A 14982-nucleotide genomic window follows, 5' to 3' on the forward strand; every position below is an offset into this window, starting at 1 on the left:
CTATGCTTTTAGAATTAGTTCAGATATATTCTTTGAACATTTCCCCATAGTGTAGGTTCTGAGTGAAACAAGAAGGTAGTCATCCCTTTAAAGGCCTTTGGGGATCACAAATAAGGTTCTCCGACCCCCAAAGGGCAGCCAGCAGGGCTGGGACCAGTGAGGTTCCCCTCTGAGCACCTGGGCTCTCAGCCAGTGCCCCACCTGCCCCACTGCTGGAATTAGCTCTGATTTCGCTGTCCTTCCTATTCCTTTTCAGAGCATAACCATCAGGTTAGGTTTCCTTCCTTCTTCACTACAGGCTGCAAATTCAAACGTGCAAATGATGCTTTGATGTTTGATGGGGCTGTTTAGGTGGAGTTTTACTTTTCACACAGGAAGCTAAGACTGCGATCCTAGGTATATCTACCAGGACTAACCTGGAAATACAAGCTTAACCAAGTAAAGCTGTGCAGAACAATTCTGCACATCCCTGTGGATCAGGTCGCGCAGTAAACTTTGAGTGATATCTGGCTATGTGCTTACCCAAGGCATTGCAGTTGTTCTTTATGATTAATTTGGTGTATGCTAATGCTTATAATACAGACTGGATTGTCATTCTATTATTGACTTCCTACCTATTTGCCCAATGGAATTATCACTCACCCCCTGCTGGTGTAACTAGGAGAAAGGTTGATCCTTGTGTGTGGTGTGTCTTTATTTTTTATTTTTTTTAAAGACTGCATTTGAATATACCTGTCTCCTCAGTTGGCACTTCAGTAAGGAATTTTATTTTTCAATGAATTGCCTGTACAGCCCATATTATAGGAAGATTTGTGAATTGTCAGCAAGCATTAATAATACTTTGCTTGTCACACAGCTTGCTCCTGAGCATATTTCTTGATGGAAATACAGCTTTCTTTGCATAGGAATAACAGCTATTGGGATAAATCTTCTGCCAGATTATTTTGGCTTCAGGACTGCTACTGAGTAACACTATTTGTGCTTCTGGCCCAGTGCTGTCCACTCCTAATTAGCAACAGCAATCCAAGGTCTCAGACAGAGGACTTTCCCAGCAAAGTTGGTTGGGACCCTTTTTCTACCTGAAAGTGCAGGGAACTAAATGAGACCTTCTGCATGCAAAAATGTGCTTTACCACTGAATTGTGGCCACTCCTTTACACCATGCCACCAACATGGCCAATATGACCTCATATTTTTGCTGCAACATATATGTAGAAAATACCCTCTTGGTTACTGTGTGCTTCTTGTCACTCACTTGCCATTCTCTCTGTCAGATATATTACAGAGTGGTGAAAGACATTGAAGCTGGAGAAGAGCTCCTTCTGTTCATGAAGACTGAAGACTATTTACATGATCCTATGGCTCCAGACATTCATGGTCAGCAATTTCTTATGGCAGATTGTCAAATAACTTATACAGAAAGTTCCCTAATTATGAGCACTTAGAGCAAATTTATCCTCTTGCATTGGTCGAAGGCCACTGAGAGTAATGACTGATTTGCTTTACAGAGGAGCGTCAATATCGGTGTGAGGACTGTGACCAGCTGTTTGAGTCCAAAGCAGATCTCGTGGACCATCAGAAATTCCCATGCAGCACACCTCACTCAGCATTTTCGATGGTGGATGAGGAATTTCAGCCAAAGCTTGACAAGGAGAATGACCTCCATGATATGCATGACATTCAAGAGTGCAAAGAATGTGACCAAGTGTTCTCTGATGTGCAAAGGTAGGAACAGGCATATTTTTAAAAAAACAAAACATACACAAACACCATATAATATACATATATATACTATACATGGTAAAAGTTAAAGGACCCCTGGGTGGTTACGAAAGACCCAAATCAATCTTTATTTTATTTCAAAATTTATTTATTTTATTTCTATTTTAAAATTTTAAAATGTTTAGTAACTGATGATCTTTAGAGAATTCCATAGCAGTTTACAACTTAAAAATAGCTAATAAAATTTCCAATAAGAAAACATAAAGTGATTCAAACAAAAACTAACAATAAGCCAACAGCAGAAAGTGAAGAATTACAACACAGTAGAGGACAGTGTGTAAACCAGTCAACAGGTGTTGATCCATAACAAACAAACAAACAAATTACCCATGTTTGCCAAAAGACAGCAGTGCAGAATTTGTATTGATGTTTTTAGAAATAGAGTTCTACATTCCTGGGGTTCCTGGTCATGTCTAATACAGATTTCACACAAAAAAGGGAAGGGAACTGATCTAATGGTCTCAAGTGTGAGGAGGAGCTCATATAGGAGGAAATGTCCCTGCTGTGCTCAGTGAGTATGCAATGCCTAGAGAGGTCAAAAGCTACAAAGCTGGCAAGATCTACACTTCTAGTGTTGGTGGTGATGGAAGAGGTCAGAGATGCACTTTGAGTATTTGCTAAAGAACAAGGAATAAATATGTAAAAGTTGGTGATTTATAGCTGCTGTTTTCATCTAAATTATTTTAAGTTCCAGCTAATTATGAAGGCAGTGTCTGGTTTTGAAAGTCAGTGCACAAACAGAAACCATTTTCAGGCCAGGGTTCTCTTGGATAAGTGAGCACATCCACTGCTGGGAAACTACCGGTATAATATCACTGCAGCAAAAATGCAACCTTGAGGGAAGATGTCTGGATTTTAGGAACAGATGGATGACAACTCTGCATTACTCGTGCTTAGAAAACTCTTCTTTGGGGAAGGCCTTTAAGGGTATTAAAGGCTCAGAACAAAGGCCAGAAAAAAATATCAGCAAAAGACAAATCATAAATTGCTCTGCCACTGAGAGGGAGAGGGTGAAAAATGAGAACCGTCAGCCTGGCTGAAAAACATTTAAATTATTTAAAGTCCAATACATGACAGAAACAGTTCAAGGAAAAAGGAATATAGAGAAAATATTCTATTTCAAAAAAATGTTCAGGTGGCAATTGGAATTGTGAATATACAGTATATGCAAGCTGGTGTATGTGTAATTAATGGGGGGGGGGACAGCCAAACACCATTTTAAATCTATGTTGTGGATTAATGGTAGTAGTAATAGTAAATTACATGTGAAATATTATGAAAGAAAACAGTAACATTAAATAAGACGAGAAGCATGACTCATAGCTACACATAACAGTGACAGATTGGATTCTACACCAGATGCAGAATATTATTATTTATTTATCTGGAATGTTTCTAATCCTGCTTTTCAATCCAAAGGCTCTTAAAGCAGCTAACACACATTAAAAGCACAATCAGTCCAATTAAAAATTACAAGGAAACCAAGCAGAGTGGCAAAATATGTTAGTATTAAGTCAGGTGAAAAATCTAAAAAGCTACAATATAATAAAAATTATTTTATATTGTAAAATATAATTTAAAAATGTAAAGGCCTGGCCTTCACCTGTTGCCCAAAAGACAATAAACTCTAATGTTTTGGTTGAGTCAAATAAGATATCGCTGCAAAAGCCATATGCCACTGGATCAGTAGGCAGCGAGAGCCTCTCTTTCTAGAGTGTATCATCTCCTAAGGGCCATTTCATATGTTGAGAAAGACATAGCAATGTATTGGCTGAGTGTGCTGCACACACATTGAGAGGTTCTTACTCCTCGCAAGAACTGCTTCTAAGGTTTGATTCACTGAAACATTTGTAATATGGATTAAGTTTATCACTAAGTATGTTGAACCAGTGAATAGTCCAAATTAGCAGCTGCACCACTTAACAACTACAAAAAGTGCATATTCTAGTCTGCCAATCTGTTCTCACAGTAGTCAACCGGTAGTCCCATAGTTTCCTGTAGGAAACTCACAAGCAAGATATGCATGCTCTCCTGCTTGTGTTGCCCAGCAGCTGGTATTCAGAGGCACATCGCCTCTGATCCAGGAGGTAATACATAATCACCACGACTAGTAGCCATTGATAACCACCATCTCTATCACTCCCCGTCTTATGTGTCCTTTTCCTAAGCAAAAACATTGTAACCTCAAAGTTTATTGATTTCAATAAATCTACTCTGACTGTGACTAACATTGTGCAATCCTATGGGTGATATTCATCGTAGGAGTGGAGATTCTTATTCTATGACTGCTTTGATTCCCTGATTCCTCTTCCTGAAACAGACTCCTGTCTTTTCACTTCCTGGAACAGGAAAAGGTCTATGTAGTTCCAAAAACCTTTAGTCACCATCTCACTGAGCCTCTTCTTCTTGTATCTTTGCAGCTTAGAAAAGCACATGCTATCGCACACCGAAGAGAGGGAGTACAAGTGTGACCAGTGCCCCAAAGCCTTTAACTGGAAATCCAACTTGATACGCCACCAGATGTCCCATGACAGTGGGAAGCATTATGAATGCGAAAACTGTGCCAAGGTACAGTGAAATTGTAGGGTGCCTGGAATTTTGTATATGCATCGTTGCTTATGATATGTAGAGTAACATTTTGAGCATCTTAGGACTGGCTTCAGCAATGAAGTTTCCACTGGACTGGCCCACTTCAGGCAACAGGTAGGGGATCAGATTTGAAAGCTTCTCTCAAGTACAAAATGATTCCCTGCATATGTAAGGCAAGATGCCCACAAGAAGGCTAGGTTAGAACCTTCTCCCTGACATTTTTGTGTGTGCTTGTTTTGTATGTGCTGTAACATGTTTTTGTTAATGTGGGAGAGCATTCAAACTTGATTCTACCATCTGCAGCCTGAAATGTTTCAGTGCATCACATGAAGCTGCTGATAGTAACATCTAACTCAGAGCTTGGTACATATTTTGCATGTATGGGGTCACTTTGATGTTGTAGAGAGCACACCCGCCTAAGCAAGGGGACTGAAATCCATTGATGGTTTTCAGTCAGATGGACTATTAATTCTTATCTAACATAACAGAACTCTTAATATACCAATAGGGAAATGCAACTGATTGAATGCCAAAACTATTTGTGTGACTACTGAAACTAGGATTTAGGGCTTGTTGGCATACTGTTGTATAGAGTTTTGCGGCTATTAAGCCATTGTGTTGTGTCAGCTGTTTACTCTCATTGCTTGAACAATATAACGAAAGGGAAATAATACCACCCAATATACAGCTTTTGGGATCAGATTCTGAGTGAAAAATCTGCATATATGACATTGTAAAAGACAAATAGCTCTGTTTATAAGATGCTGTGTCATGGTATTGACTGTCTGCTCTTATGTGAACTGCTTTGAGCACAAATCTGTTTGTGGAAAATACAGATTTAAAAAATGGCCTGTGCCTATGGTTTCAATGCCATAAATGAAACATGAGAGGTGGATGGGTGAGCATGGCAGAAACTTTTAGTAAATTTAATAACTATCAATTGGTCTTATTGATGACATTGTTCTGAAATATATTTGAATAGTGCTGCAGAAAATGCTTGCTGAGTTTTGTTTCTATGAAGGCTAAGCAAACACTTGAGATTATGAAGGTGATGGAGAGAATTTCTGGGACCTATCCATTTAGGATTCCAGCAACATGCAGCGATATGTATTTGGTTCAACCCCCTAGGGAGCTACAGTCCAATAGTCAGGAATTACTGCTCATTTGCCCCAACCCATCCTCCATTTTCTCTGCTTAACGAAACTGGGCAAGCTTTGACAGTCAGGACATTGCAGTTCTTAGAAAACCATGAGTATTACTTGTGTAGGGACCTGGTTTAGGAATAGCAGAAACAGACAGGATTGGGGGTTTAAGAAAGAAGTGAATAGCTGCAAACTGTATTGGAATGGTAATGGTGATGACAACAAAAGTAGCAAAAGGTTAGATTCAGATTTAGCCTTGCTTAAGCTAGATCTATTGAAAGTCATGTCTAACTAAGTCACATTTCAGTGGATCTACTCTAAGTATCCTTTGCAGGATCCAACCTAATATTTACACCTGCTTGTTGCCGTTTTTACATTTTATTATGCTAAAAATAGCCGTTATTGTTACTATACGGCTTATAAATTCTAAAATGTATTTTATCTTAAATAATATACCCTCAGTGAAGCTAAACATGCAAAATAAATGAAACTGCAGAGATGTTTTAGTACTTCTACACATTTTCAAACCACTTTGAAACTGGCTTAACCATTATGGCATCCTCCCAAACCCCCTGAGAGTTGTATGGGAGCCAGGGCACTTAAATGTGCTTGATGCTGTTTTAAAGAGGCTTTAAAACTCACCTCTTCTATCTTTTAATTCACTTACATAACTGAACTCACATAAACTATTTTTAAAAAGCCAACTTTTGCCTATTCCATATGCAATGCCTCCTGGTTTGACTATAGTCTTATGCAATTGCCGGTGTTGTTGTTTTTCCTTGTTTGCATCAAAGTTTCGTGTTTAATCAGTACTCATTTCCTAGCAGGTTTTCACGGACCCCAGCAACCTCCAGAGACACATTCGTTCGCAGCACGTTGGGGCTCGTGCGCATGCTTGTCCAGAGTGTGGTAAAACTTTTGCCACTTCTTCAGGCCTCAAACAGCACAAACATATCCACAGCAGTGTCAAGCCTTTTATATGTAAGTCTCCCACTTAACCACTAAGCTTCTGTGTCTGTCTGTTTTTTTAGCAAGATGCGGAATCAGAGAAACATGCTCCCATTGAAGCATTAGCAATCCCAACAGTCTTTAATCAGACAGTTCCCAACTGTCTTTAACTGGATTGTGCCTTTAATCAGAAAAAATAAAATATTGTGTTGGTGGAAAGTCTGGAGCCATATATTGCACTGACAAGCAATTTTCTTATTCCTATCAACCTCTGTAGTTCTGGGACTTGCTCAAGAAGTGTTCGGGGAGGACTTGTCTTATTTTAGGCAGCAGAATTATTAGAAATTAAATTTCCAGTCTCAACATATGGTCTTCACTCATTACTTTCCCCAAAAGCAGATACTCTGGCAGATTTAAGTGTAGAAAGTTAAATAAGACTTAAGGAACATAATTTAGGCTGCAATCCTAGACACGCTTAACAAGAGAATGAGTCCCATTGAACCCAATTGGGCTTACTTGTTAATAAAATTATACTGCCAATTTATTGTTCTATGAATGTACAGGAACCTTTGGTATAAGAATAATCTGCAATAATCTGCAATCTCCCTGGTACAGAAAGGGCACCTTGCAACAGATGGCTTTAAAATTCTGCAAAGCTCTGCATGGTGTCCGTTCAGTCACTATGTGACAGGGAAGCTGGGATCACCTTCCCATGTGGCATGGCTGACTGAAGGCCCACCACTCCCTTTCTTTCTCTGTGTATGTATGTGTCTATGTAGAATCAGCACTTTTGTCCAATTTCTTTTCAGGTGTATTCCTCACTACCCAATTGGCACAGTGGTTGGTTGTGCACGCTTCTTTCCTCACACTTTTAATTTTATATGTTTTACAAAATAAATGCTGAATTTGTACAATCTGCTTTCATGCACAACTTAGTAAATGTGATCCCATGTGCTTTAAAAGTGCATGTGCCAAAACAGGATAGTGAAGTAACCAAGTCTGGTTGGTGCTAGAAGTAGTGAAAGAATGAATTGCTGAAAATAGCACCTGACTACTGAAGGCCTTTGAGAACCCCATAGAGATTACTTTAAAATCACAGAGAGAGTCTGCTATAGTTTCTAGGCTACTTACAGCGTAGCCACAAGATGCATCTTGTTTTTGTAATCTACTTCACCTTTCTCTTTTGAACTTCAAAAGATGTCATCCTGGGCTACGGCTATGGTAGGAAACTTGCATGGAGCAGCATCAACAACATAGACAGCCAAGGGTATGTGGGACGATGGAATGCAACGTAGCACAGAAGAAAGCGGACCGGAGTAACCATGTAGAAATCAGGAGAGGAATACAAGCTCAGAGGAAGGCTGTAGAGCCAGAATTAAGCCTACACATTCATTTGCTCCTAAAAATTCCACCCCCAAAGGCATTCCCATGGCACGATCTTTCCTTCCCTGAAGTAGTGATCATGGAGGAGATTGAAGAATGTAATCCTCTCCCTCTGCTGCTCCTCTGCTGCATATTGCTATTGAGGATAGCCACTACATGATGCCTGCTCTGTTAGAACTTGTACACCTTGTGGCAAGGAGGTGAGAATTCACTACAGGGATGTTGCTTTGGTTCCCATATAGACCAGCTCTTGGAAGAGAACACTCCGCGTATTTTTCCTGCCTGTTTCATTTCAGAAGCTGCCTGGTATCCGAGACTCTGTGGGCAATTCTGGAAATACTTTTATAACCTCATTTTATATTGTGTGCTCTGGCATACTTCCCTAGGCCCAAGTCTAATTATGCTTTGAAGCTTTTGTAAGTTTATTTATTTATTCTTAATGTAGCCTCAGGAAGAAGAGCTACTGGTGGATGTGACTAATAAAGTGTAAGAAGATTCCACCAAATGAGATTCCCTTGAGCAAACCACCGAAAACCCTGGAATCGTTCCAAATGATTGCTAATTTCAAAACAGCTTCTAGCTACTCTTTCCTAAAGGAAGAGGCCATCTTTATAGATAAACTCAACAAAGAATCTTTATTGACTTAGTTATGTGAGAGCCTTTCAGTAGCTGTCCACATTGAGAATTATGGCAGTGAAGCTTTATCACCGAACATATTTCATTCTATTCAGTTGCTTTCAAATTTATCTAAGCAGAAGTCAACACAACTCAATATTTTACTATTTTTTATTTTTTAAAATGCAGATTAAAAAAAAGTGGGGGAATAAACCAAGACGCTATCACCACTGTTCTTGGAAGCTGTTGTTGGGGACAACTGAACTATTGGGTAAAAATAAGCTGTAAAAGAGGAGTCCGGTCAAATTGCTACCTGCACCATGGTACAATTACCCAGGATCATCTTCTTGTGGAGAGTACTTTTTCCTAACCCATTGCCCTGAACATTCCTTGCTTCTCAGAATTTTGCAGTGGCTGCAGGAGTTATCACAGCAGAATGAAAGGTGTATCAGGAAGGAGTCTGTCTCTGAATGTATGATTTCTGTGTGTGTACCCATTTCCCTTGAATTGTGTGTTGTTCACAACAATATGGCTGACCAGTGTCCTAATTCATACTTTTCCCATCAGCTGATCCTAGGTTTGAATTTTTTTAAAATATATTTGAGATACAGTTTGCAAGGTGATTGGCGCCACTTAAGTCCTAGGTGGTGGTGTTTCAGTACAGTAAATATTTTATTAACTTAGTTGAGAGAAATGTCTATATTCAATAATATACAACAGTTTATACTGCATAGCACTTCTGGCAGTGAAACCTTTGGGAACTGATTGGCTGAGCTGGTCTAGCACAAAATGTTCAGTTGCTCAGGGAACAAAGTATTTTGCACTCTAGCATTGGTGAGGGGAAGGAAAAATCCTTGAAGACGTCTCAGGACATAGGGAAGAAAGGACAGGAGGCCAAGAGCTAAGCAAGCTGAAGAAAGAGAAGATGGAGAAGTCCTGAAGAAAAGGGGCAAAAGGGCACTAAGTCAAGAAGGGCACAATGAAAAAGTGGGCTCTGAAGAAACACAATGGTGTGTGAATCAGGAAAGGCTGTATGCTATTGAGGGATAGGAATTCTGAAGGAGCTCGAACCCACAACCCTGAGATTAAGAGTCTCATGCTGTATCAACCAAGGAAGTGGGGCACTCAAGCACTGGGTGAATGAGATATGTAAATGAAGGAAAGAGGAGCCAAGGGGGAAAATGGGCTAGGAACTGTGGGCCAGGGAACCAAGGGTACATTACCAGTGTAGAGTCTGATAGGAGAATTGTACTAGATGTGTCTTTTATTGTTATTTCATTTGATCTGGCCACCCTACGGGGGGACAACAGATCTAATAAGTGTTGGTGGAGAGGCTGAATAGCATTTTACATATTGATTTGAAACAAGCAGCCAATGTTTTGACTGCAGGCTTCTATTCCACTAAAACATTTTCAATTGGAAAGTCTATGTGCTGCCCTATCCTATTGATCAACTTTAGCAAGAGCGCTATAAACACAGCTGTTACAGTTAGATCTCATGGCTGCCCAAATCAACCAATTGCATGCTATTCAGGAAGATACCTTAAGGCACTGCATGACGATTAGTAGATGCTCAGCAATAATTTGGCACAGTGATGCCAACACTGCGCACTGTTTCCTCAGGGGATTGCTCTAATTAAAATTAAGTAAAGCATGGCACACAGGGAGTTCTTATGATTGCTATATCAAGCTGTCTTGAGAGCCCTTTGGATAAAAAAACCAGCATAAAAATGGAAAATAAATACAGATCTTCCTTCTGCCCCACTGTCATCAACATCATTATGATGTTAGTAATTGTAATTAAATAGCCAATTTTTAATCCGTGGGTTAGCAAATTAATCTGCTGATTAATTTGACATTAGACATAGACACTGAGTAGTCAATAATTGAGAATTATGTAGTTTTTTAAATTAACTAATTAATTCTCAGTTATTAACTACTTAATGTTTGTGGCCCAATTCTCATGACTCTGAAAGCAGATTGAAATATAGATTATTCGAATGTGAGGGGCATGCAGTTTAAGATGTTAAAAGAAAACTAGGATGACTGACTTGAACATATTTGTTTCATCAGAACATGGATTTTTTTAAAAAAACCTTGCCTATCTACCCAGTGGCGAGGCAAGTGGCATGTCTTTATTTCCAGACTTGCATCTCTCACGGTGGGAAGTTCAGATCACTTTTAATGTTATGTGAATCCTTCCTGATTCCATGCCTTACCCCTCTTGTTCTGACATCAGGTTGAACAGCATAATGTGGTTTTACTTTCTATTGAATGTACAAAGAGCTTCCAAGGAAGGATCAGTTAACAGAATTTTTAAGCTTGCTATATTGCACTACTGGGCCACAGAATCCAGATACACACAGCATGAAGGTGCGGGGTCAAACAGGAAGCCAGTTTAATGGAGAGAGGGGCCAACCTGCAATTTCATATCAGCCCATGGGGACTTGTGGTTCAAACTCTTGAGAACCAACGGCCAGCTTCCTGTAGCTCTCGAATTAACTTCTTCAGTGTACAAGAACATACTCCATACATTCATCAAGGGAGCAGTTGAATGAATCTGTGTGAGCATTGAGTCTCAATAATATATCAACATGATTTTTAATGGCTTAAAAGAATCCCTCAGAGGGCTGTGGTCCTGCTCCTGGAATGGTTGATATTTTTATATATTTGTGCTTCAACTTATTTAAGCAAGCAAAAACATAATTAACCAGACCCAGTTATGACCGTTGTTTAAAGATTTGTGTTCCCTTGCCTGACATCACAGGGCTGTCTTTTTAATATTAGTGAAAATAAAATAATTAGTGAACAATAGCTTCCAGCCATATAGGGACCATTCATACCCTGCGGCTCCAGTTCCTTTTTTCTTTTCTTTCCTTTAAAAGAAAATTCAGATGCTCTGCCATTCTTTTCAAATTAAATCACATGGAAAATGCTTCTTCCCTGCTTTTTTCATTAATCAGCAATTGCTAGTGTAACCAAAAGAGCAACTGTGATTTTTCAAATGCAAAGGATGATGGACAGAAAAAACCATAGGACAATTATGAATAATTGCTGTGTAATTACAGAACAAAAGAATTTAAAGATCACATGTCAGGGTAGGATTTTCTGAGCGCTTGTGGCTGGGGGTAGAGGGTCACCTAGAGCAGAGATATCTGATTCCCAGCAAAAAGGCCACACACCATGCTGTACCTTCTCAGTCTGTTTATGGCAACTGTCTCTCGTTACAGTATGCCGCCCTGGCTTGGGAGCAAACTCACCAACACCAACTCACCAACACAAAGGTAATTACACACTGCCTGCCTTCATAAAACCTCCAGCTTGCTCAAATAGAAACCACATGTTGGAATAGACAGCAATGCATTAAAAATAGCACTTAACAGTCATGTGTTTAATAAGCAGAAAATATGCGAACTTCACTTCTAGCTAATTTCTTGGTCCTAAATGCTTAAGTCATTGATGGATTATAATGTATTTGGTACACTGGTGTGGGAAGGATTGCAATGGTTAGATGAGTGCAGAGTCAAGACGGTGTTAAAAACATAGAGGCCGGGAAATAAGATCCCTGGCTTGGAAATTTAAAGCAAATGTAAGGTTATAGAATATAAGAATGTAAAGTTATAGAATATAAGGGTTTATCAAGGTGGAAGAGAAAATGTCTCACTGTAGATCCACTCCTGTAATAGCTTGACTTGGCTTAGTTTAAAGTAAAAATGTATATTGAAGTTAAAGGGACTGGCAGGGTTGAAGTGGGTTTCGTATGTTACATTAAGAATGAAGCTTATTGGTCTCTTCACATTCTACCATGCATTAGGCAATCCTTTTCCACCCATGGCAAATTTTAAAGCGCTTTCATTCTATTTGCTTGCACAAAAATATGTTCATCTCCATTTCAATTCTGTCTTTGTCACAAGAATTCAAATAAATGCATCCTATGTTTTCTTTTATGCTCTCTGTTATTGTGAGCTTCTGATTACCATAGATTGAAGGCAAACAATAATGAATGACCATTACCATCACAACCTTTCCTGTGAGCTTCCTGAGGCATTTAATTGGCTACTGCAGCCTTGAGACTTAACCTTCTGTTTTAAATAGTTGGTTTCCAGTCCTAACTTTATGCACAGCCACATCATTCACTAATTTAACCAAAACCCAACAATTCTATCAATATAAATTTAGGATTATCTCTGTGATGAACTACTGAAAGCATCATCTGACTGGTGGCGGCAATGCACAAGCCTACTACCCAAACTTATTCTGAGTGTCAGGGTTCTGGGCCATAAGACCTTTTCCATCCATTGTAATTGGAGAGAGGGTTCCGTTTGTGCAAATACCATTGTGTAGAAAGCTGCCCTGTTCCATGGAAGTGAATGGTGAAGCCTGTATGCCCCAAGCTGGAGATTAGGACAGTTCTTTTTATAGTGGCAGAGGGAACTGCCAAATGAGGGAAGGAATTACTATAGCGCAAAGTGATCTGGTGTACTTGTTTCCTCATTCTGCCTCTTGCTATTATCCCAGACATAACTGCTGAATCAGGAGATGGGGCCAACCTGAATTGGGGCTTTTATGCAGCTCTTGAACATTTATGGCTACTGATACAATATGTTACGTAATGGAATTTGCAAGGGGTCTCCTATCCTCTCTCCATTGTATCGATGTATTAGTGTGCTGCAGTTTAATGCATTCATTAATGATTTCGGCTATAATTTTTAAAGTGAATGTTTGCCCTGCCAGTTAATCTTGCCTTGTTGTGAAGGCCATTAAGAACTACTCATCTCAGTTGGTAGTATTGTTGTCTACTTAGTTTTAAATTTTAACCACTATGTCAGCTGTGTCTCAGATTGCCAGGCATGAAAGCCATTTTATATTTGTATATCTCTGATGTATTTTCATGTGTAAATAAGTGCCAGCCTATTATCTTTTAGAAAGCGAACAACTGAGTACCTCTGTATATAGTAGAAGTCTTCCTGCTTGCATATCAAATCTATTATTTCTTTGTTAAATTTGTATTCTGTCTTTTCTACAAGAGCTCAAAGTCTCTCACCTGGATATTACTCTGGCCAAGATATATTTAGTAAATTTCAGCAATGCAACTGTACCACGTGCCTTCAGACCATTATGTGAATCAGTTAAGAACATGTGCATTTCTTTACTGTGCAATCCCATACAATTCTGTTCAGAAGCAAGTCCCATTAAGTTCAATAAGAAGAAGATTTATAGGATTGCAAGTTGGATACCATACAAATCAGTAGCAACTTCACTATTAGATGTCCTGAACACTGCGATAGAGGAATGCCATCTACATTGGGCTTTAAAAGCAATAAATATTCCAAATTAAATTCATGGATCAAAAAATTTAATTTAGAAAAAATTCCAGATGTTTCTCCAATATGTGTGATATTTTCTCCAAATAAAGGGGAAATCCCCCACACTTAGAAAGATCAAATTAAACCTGCTACTGTTCTCGTGTGAGTAATATTTTTTTGTAAATACATTTTTTTGGCTGGAGCATTCCTTATGAATGAAAGGTATCTTACAGGAACCCTGGCTGATACAGAGCAATAACATTCTTCCTGAATTGTACATTTCTTTGGCTTGCACCCAACCCTGCAACTGTTACTCTAGCTGTTGTCTGATAGATATCAGCAAGGCAACTCATCTGAGCCAGACAGGTGGAATCAGGGCCTTCTCAGACAATGGAAGTCTTTGTTGTTGTGATGGGAACAGATAGCTACAGGGTAAACATTTAAGACAGACAACAAGCGGGCAGGTTCTCAAGGATAAGCTTTATAAGAGCAGGAAGGTTAGCATCAGCCACGGTGTACATGGAAGTCAGAGGACGTGATTATAGTTCATGGGAACCAAGAGTGCAGGATGGGATACATTCAATTCAGTTTCCTTTGCAGGCTTAAAATAGAGCCATTGTAAATTATGTCAGCCTGTCTGAAACCACTAAAATAATTGTTAAGAAGGTCTCAGAATGCACAATATGCATTGTTGTATGGCTTTGATGTGTGAAGGGCAAGAGCCTGTGATATAACACAAACTGAGCAAAAGTTAAACTGTTCAACTCTTCTTTACTGGAGGAAGCTGAGTTTTAATGCATAAGGATAATAATCATACCCGCTATTTAGAGTTTAGAGGTGAGTGATGAGTTTAGAGGTGAGTGATGGTATATAGCCATCCACACCCATGAGGGAAGTGTCAGTGAGCTTGGAAGAACCTTACGTTTTGCAGAAGGACAAAAAACCTTGATGGGGAAAAAACCCTCAATAAGCTCAGTGAGAATTGAACATGTTCAGGGGCCATGGAATACTGACTGATTTGTTGGGGTAGAGGAGATAGAAAACCGAGTTGGAGGGGAAATGGAACAGTATAATCCTGGACAAGGGTATGGATGACTGACTGCAACACCCCATGCTGCAACATTTTATTGCAGGCTCATCTATTTTCAATTTTCAGGCTGTCTTGCCAATTATATTCCCATACAAAAGGGAGGAATCAGCCAGGAACTCTTAAGGTTTT

General features: G+C 39.3%; 1 protein-coding gene across 24 annotated transcripts in view; it reads left to right on the plus strand.

Moving 5' to 3' along the window:
- Window positions 1-14982, plus strand: part of MECOM (MDS1 and EVI1 complex locus) — a 490680-nt gene that overhangs the window by 435654 nt on the left and 40044 nt on the right. For 15 of the 24 annotated variants that reach the window (XM_060274382.1, XM_060274377.1, XM_060274375.1 and 12 more), the window contains 5 exons: window positions 1274-1376; window positions 1508-1724; window positions 4202-4349; window positions 6337-6493; window positions 11688-11741. In XM_060274382.1, the coding sequence (XP_060130365.1) occupies window positions 1274-1376; window positions 1508-1724; window positions 4202-4349; window positions 6337-6493; window positions 11688-11741 (679 nt within the window). The remainder of the gene's footprint in view (window positions 1-1273; window positions 1377-1507; window positions 1725-4201; window positions 4350-6336; window positions 6494-11687; window positions 11742-14982) is intronic. The other 9 variants (XM_060274386.1, XM_060274379.1, XM_060274384.1 and 6 more) reach the window with 3 other exon arrangements.

The sequence above is a fragment of the Zootoca vivipara genome, chromosome 5 (assembly GCF_963506605.1).
Source record: "Zootoca vivipara chromosome 5, rZooViv1.1, whole genome shotgun sequence".
NCBI lineage: Eukaryota > Metazoa > Chordata > Lepidosauria > Squamata > Lacertidae > Zootoca > Zootoca vivipara.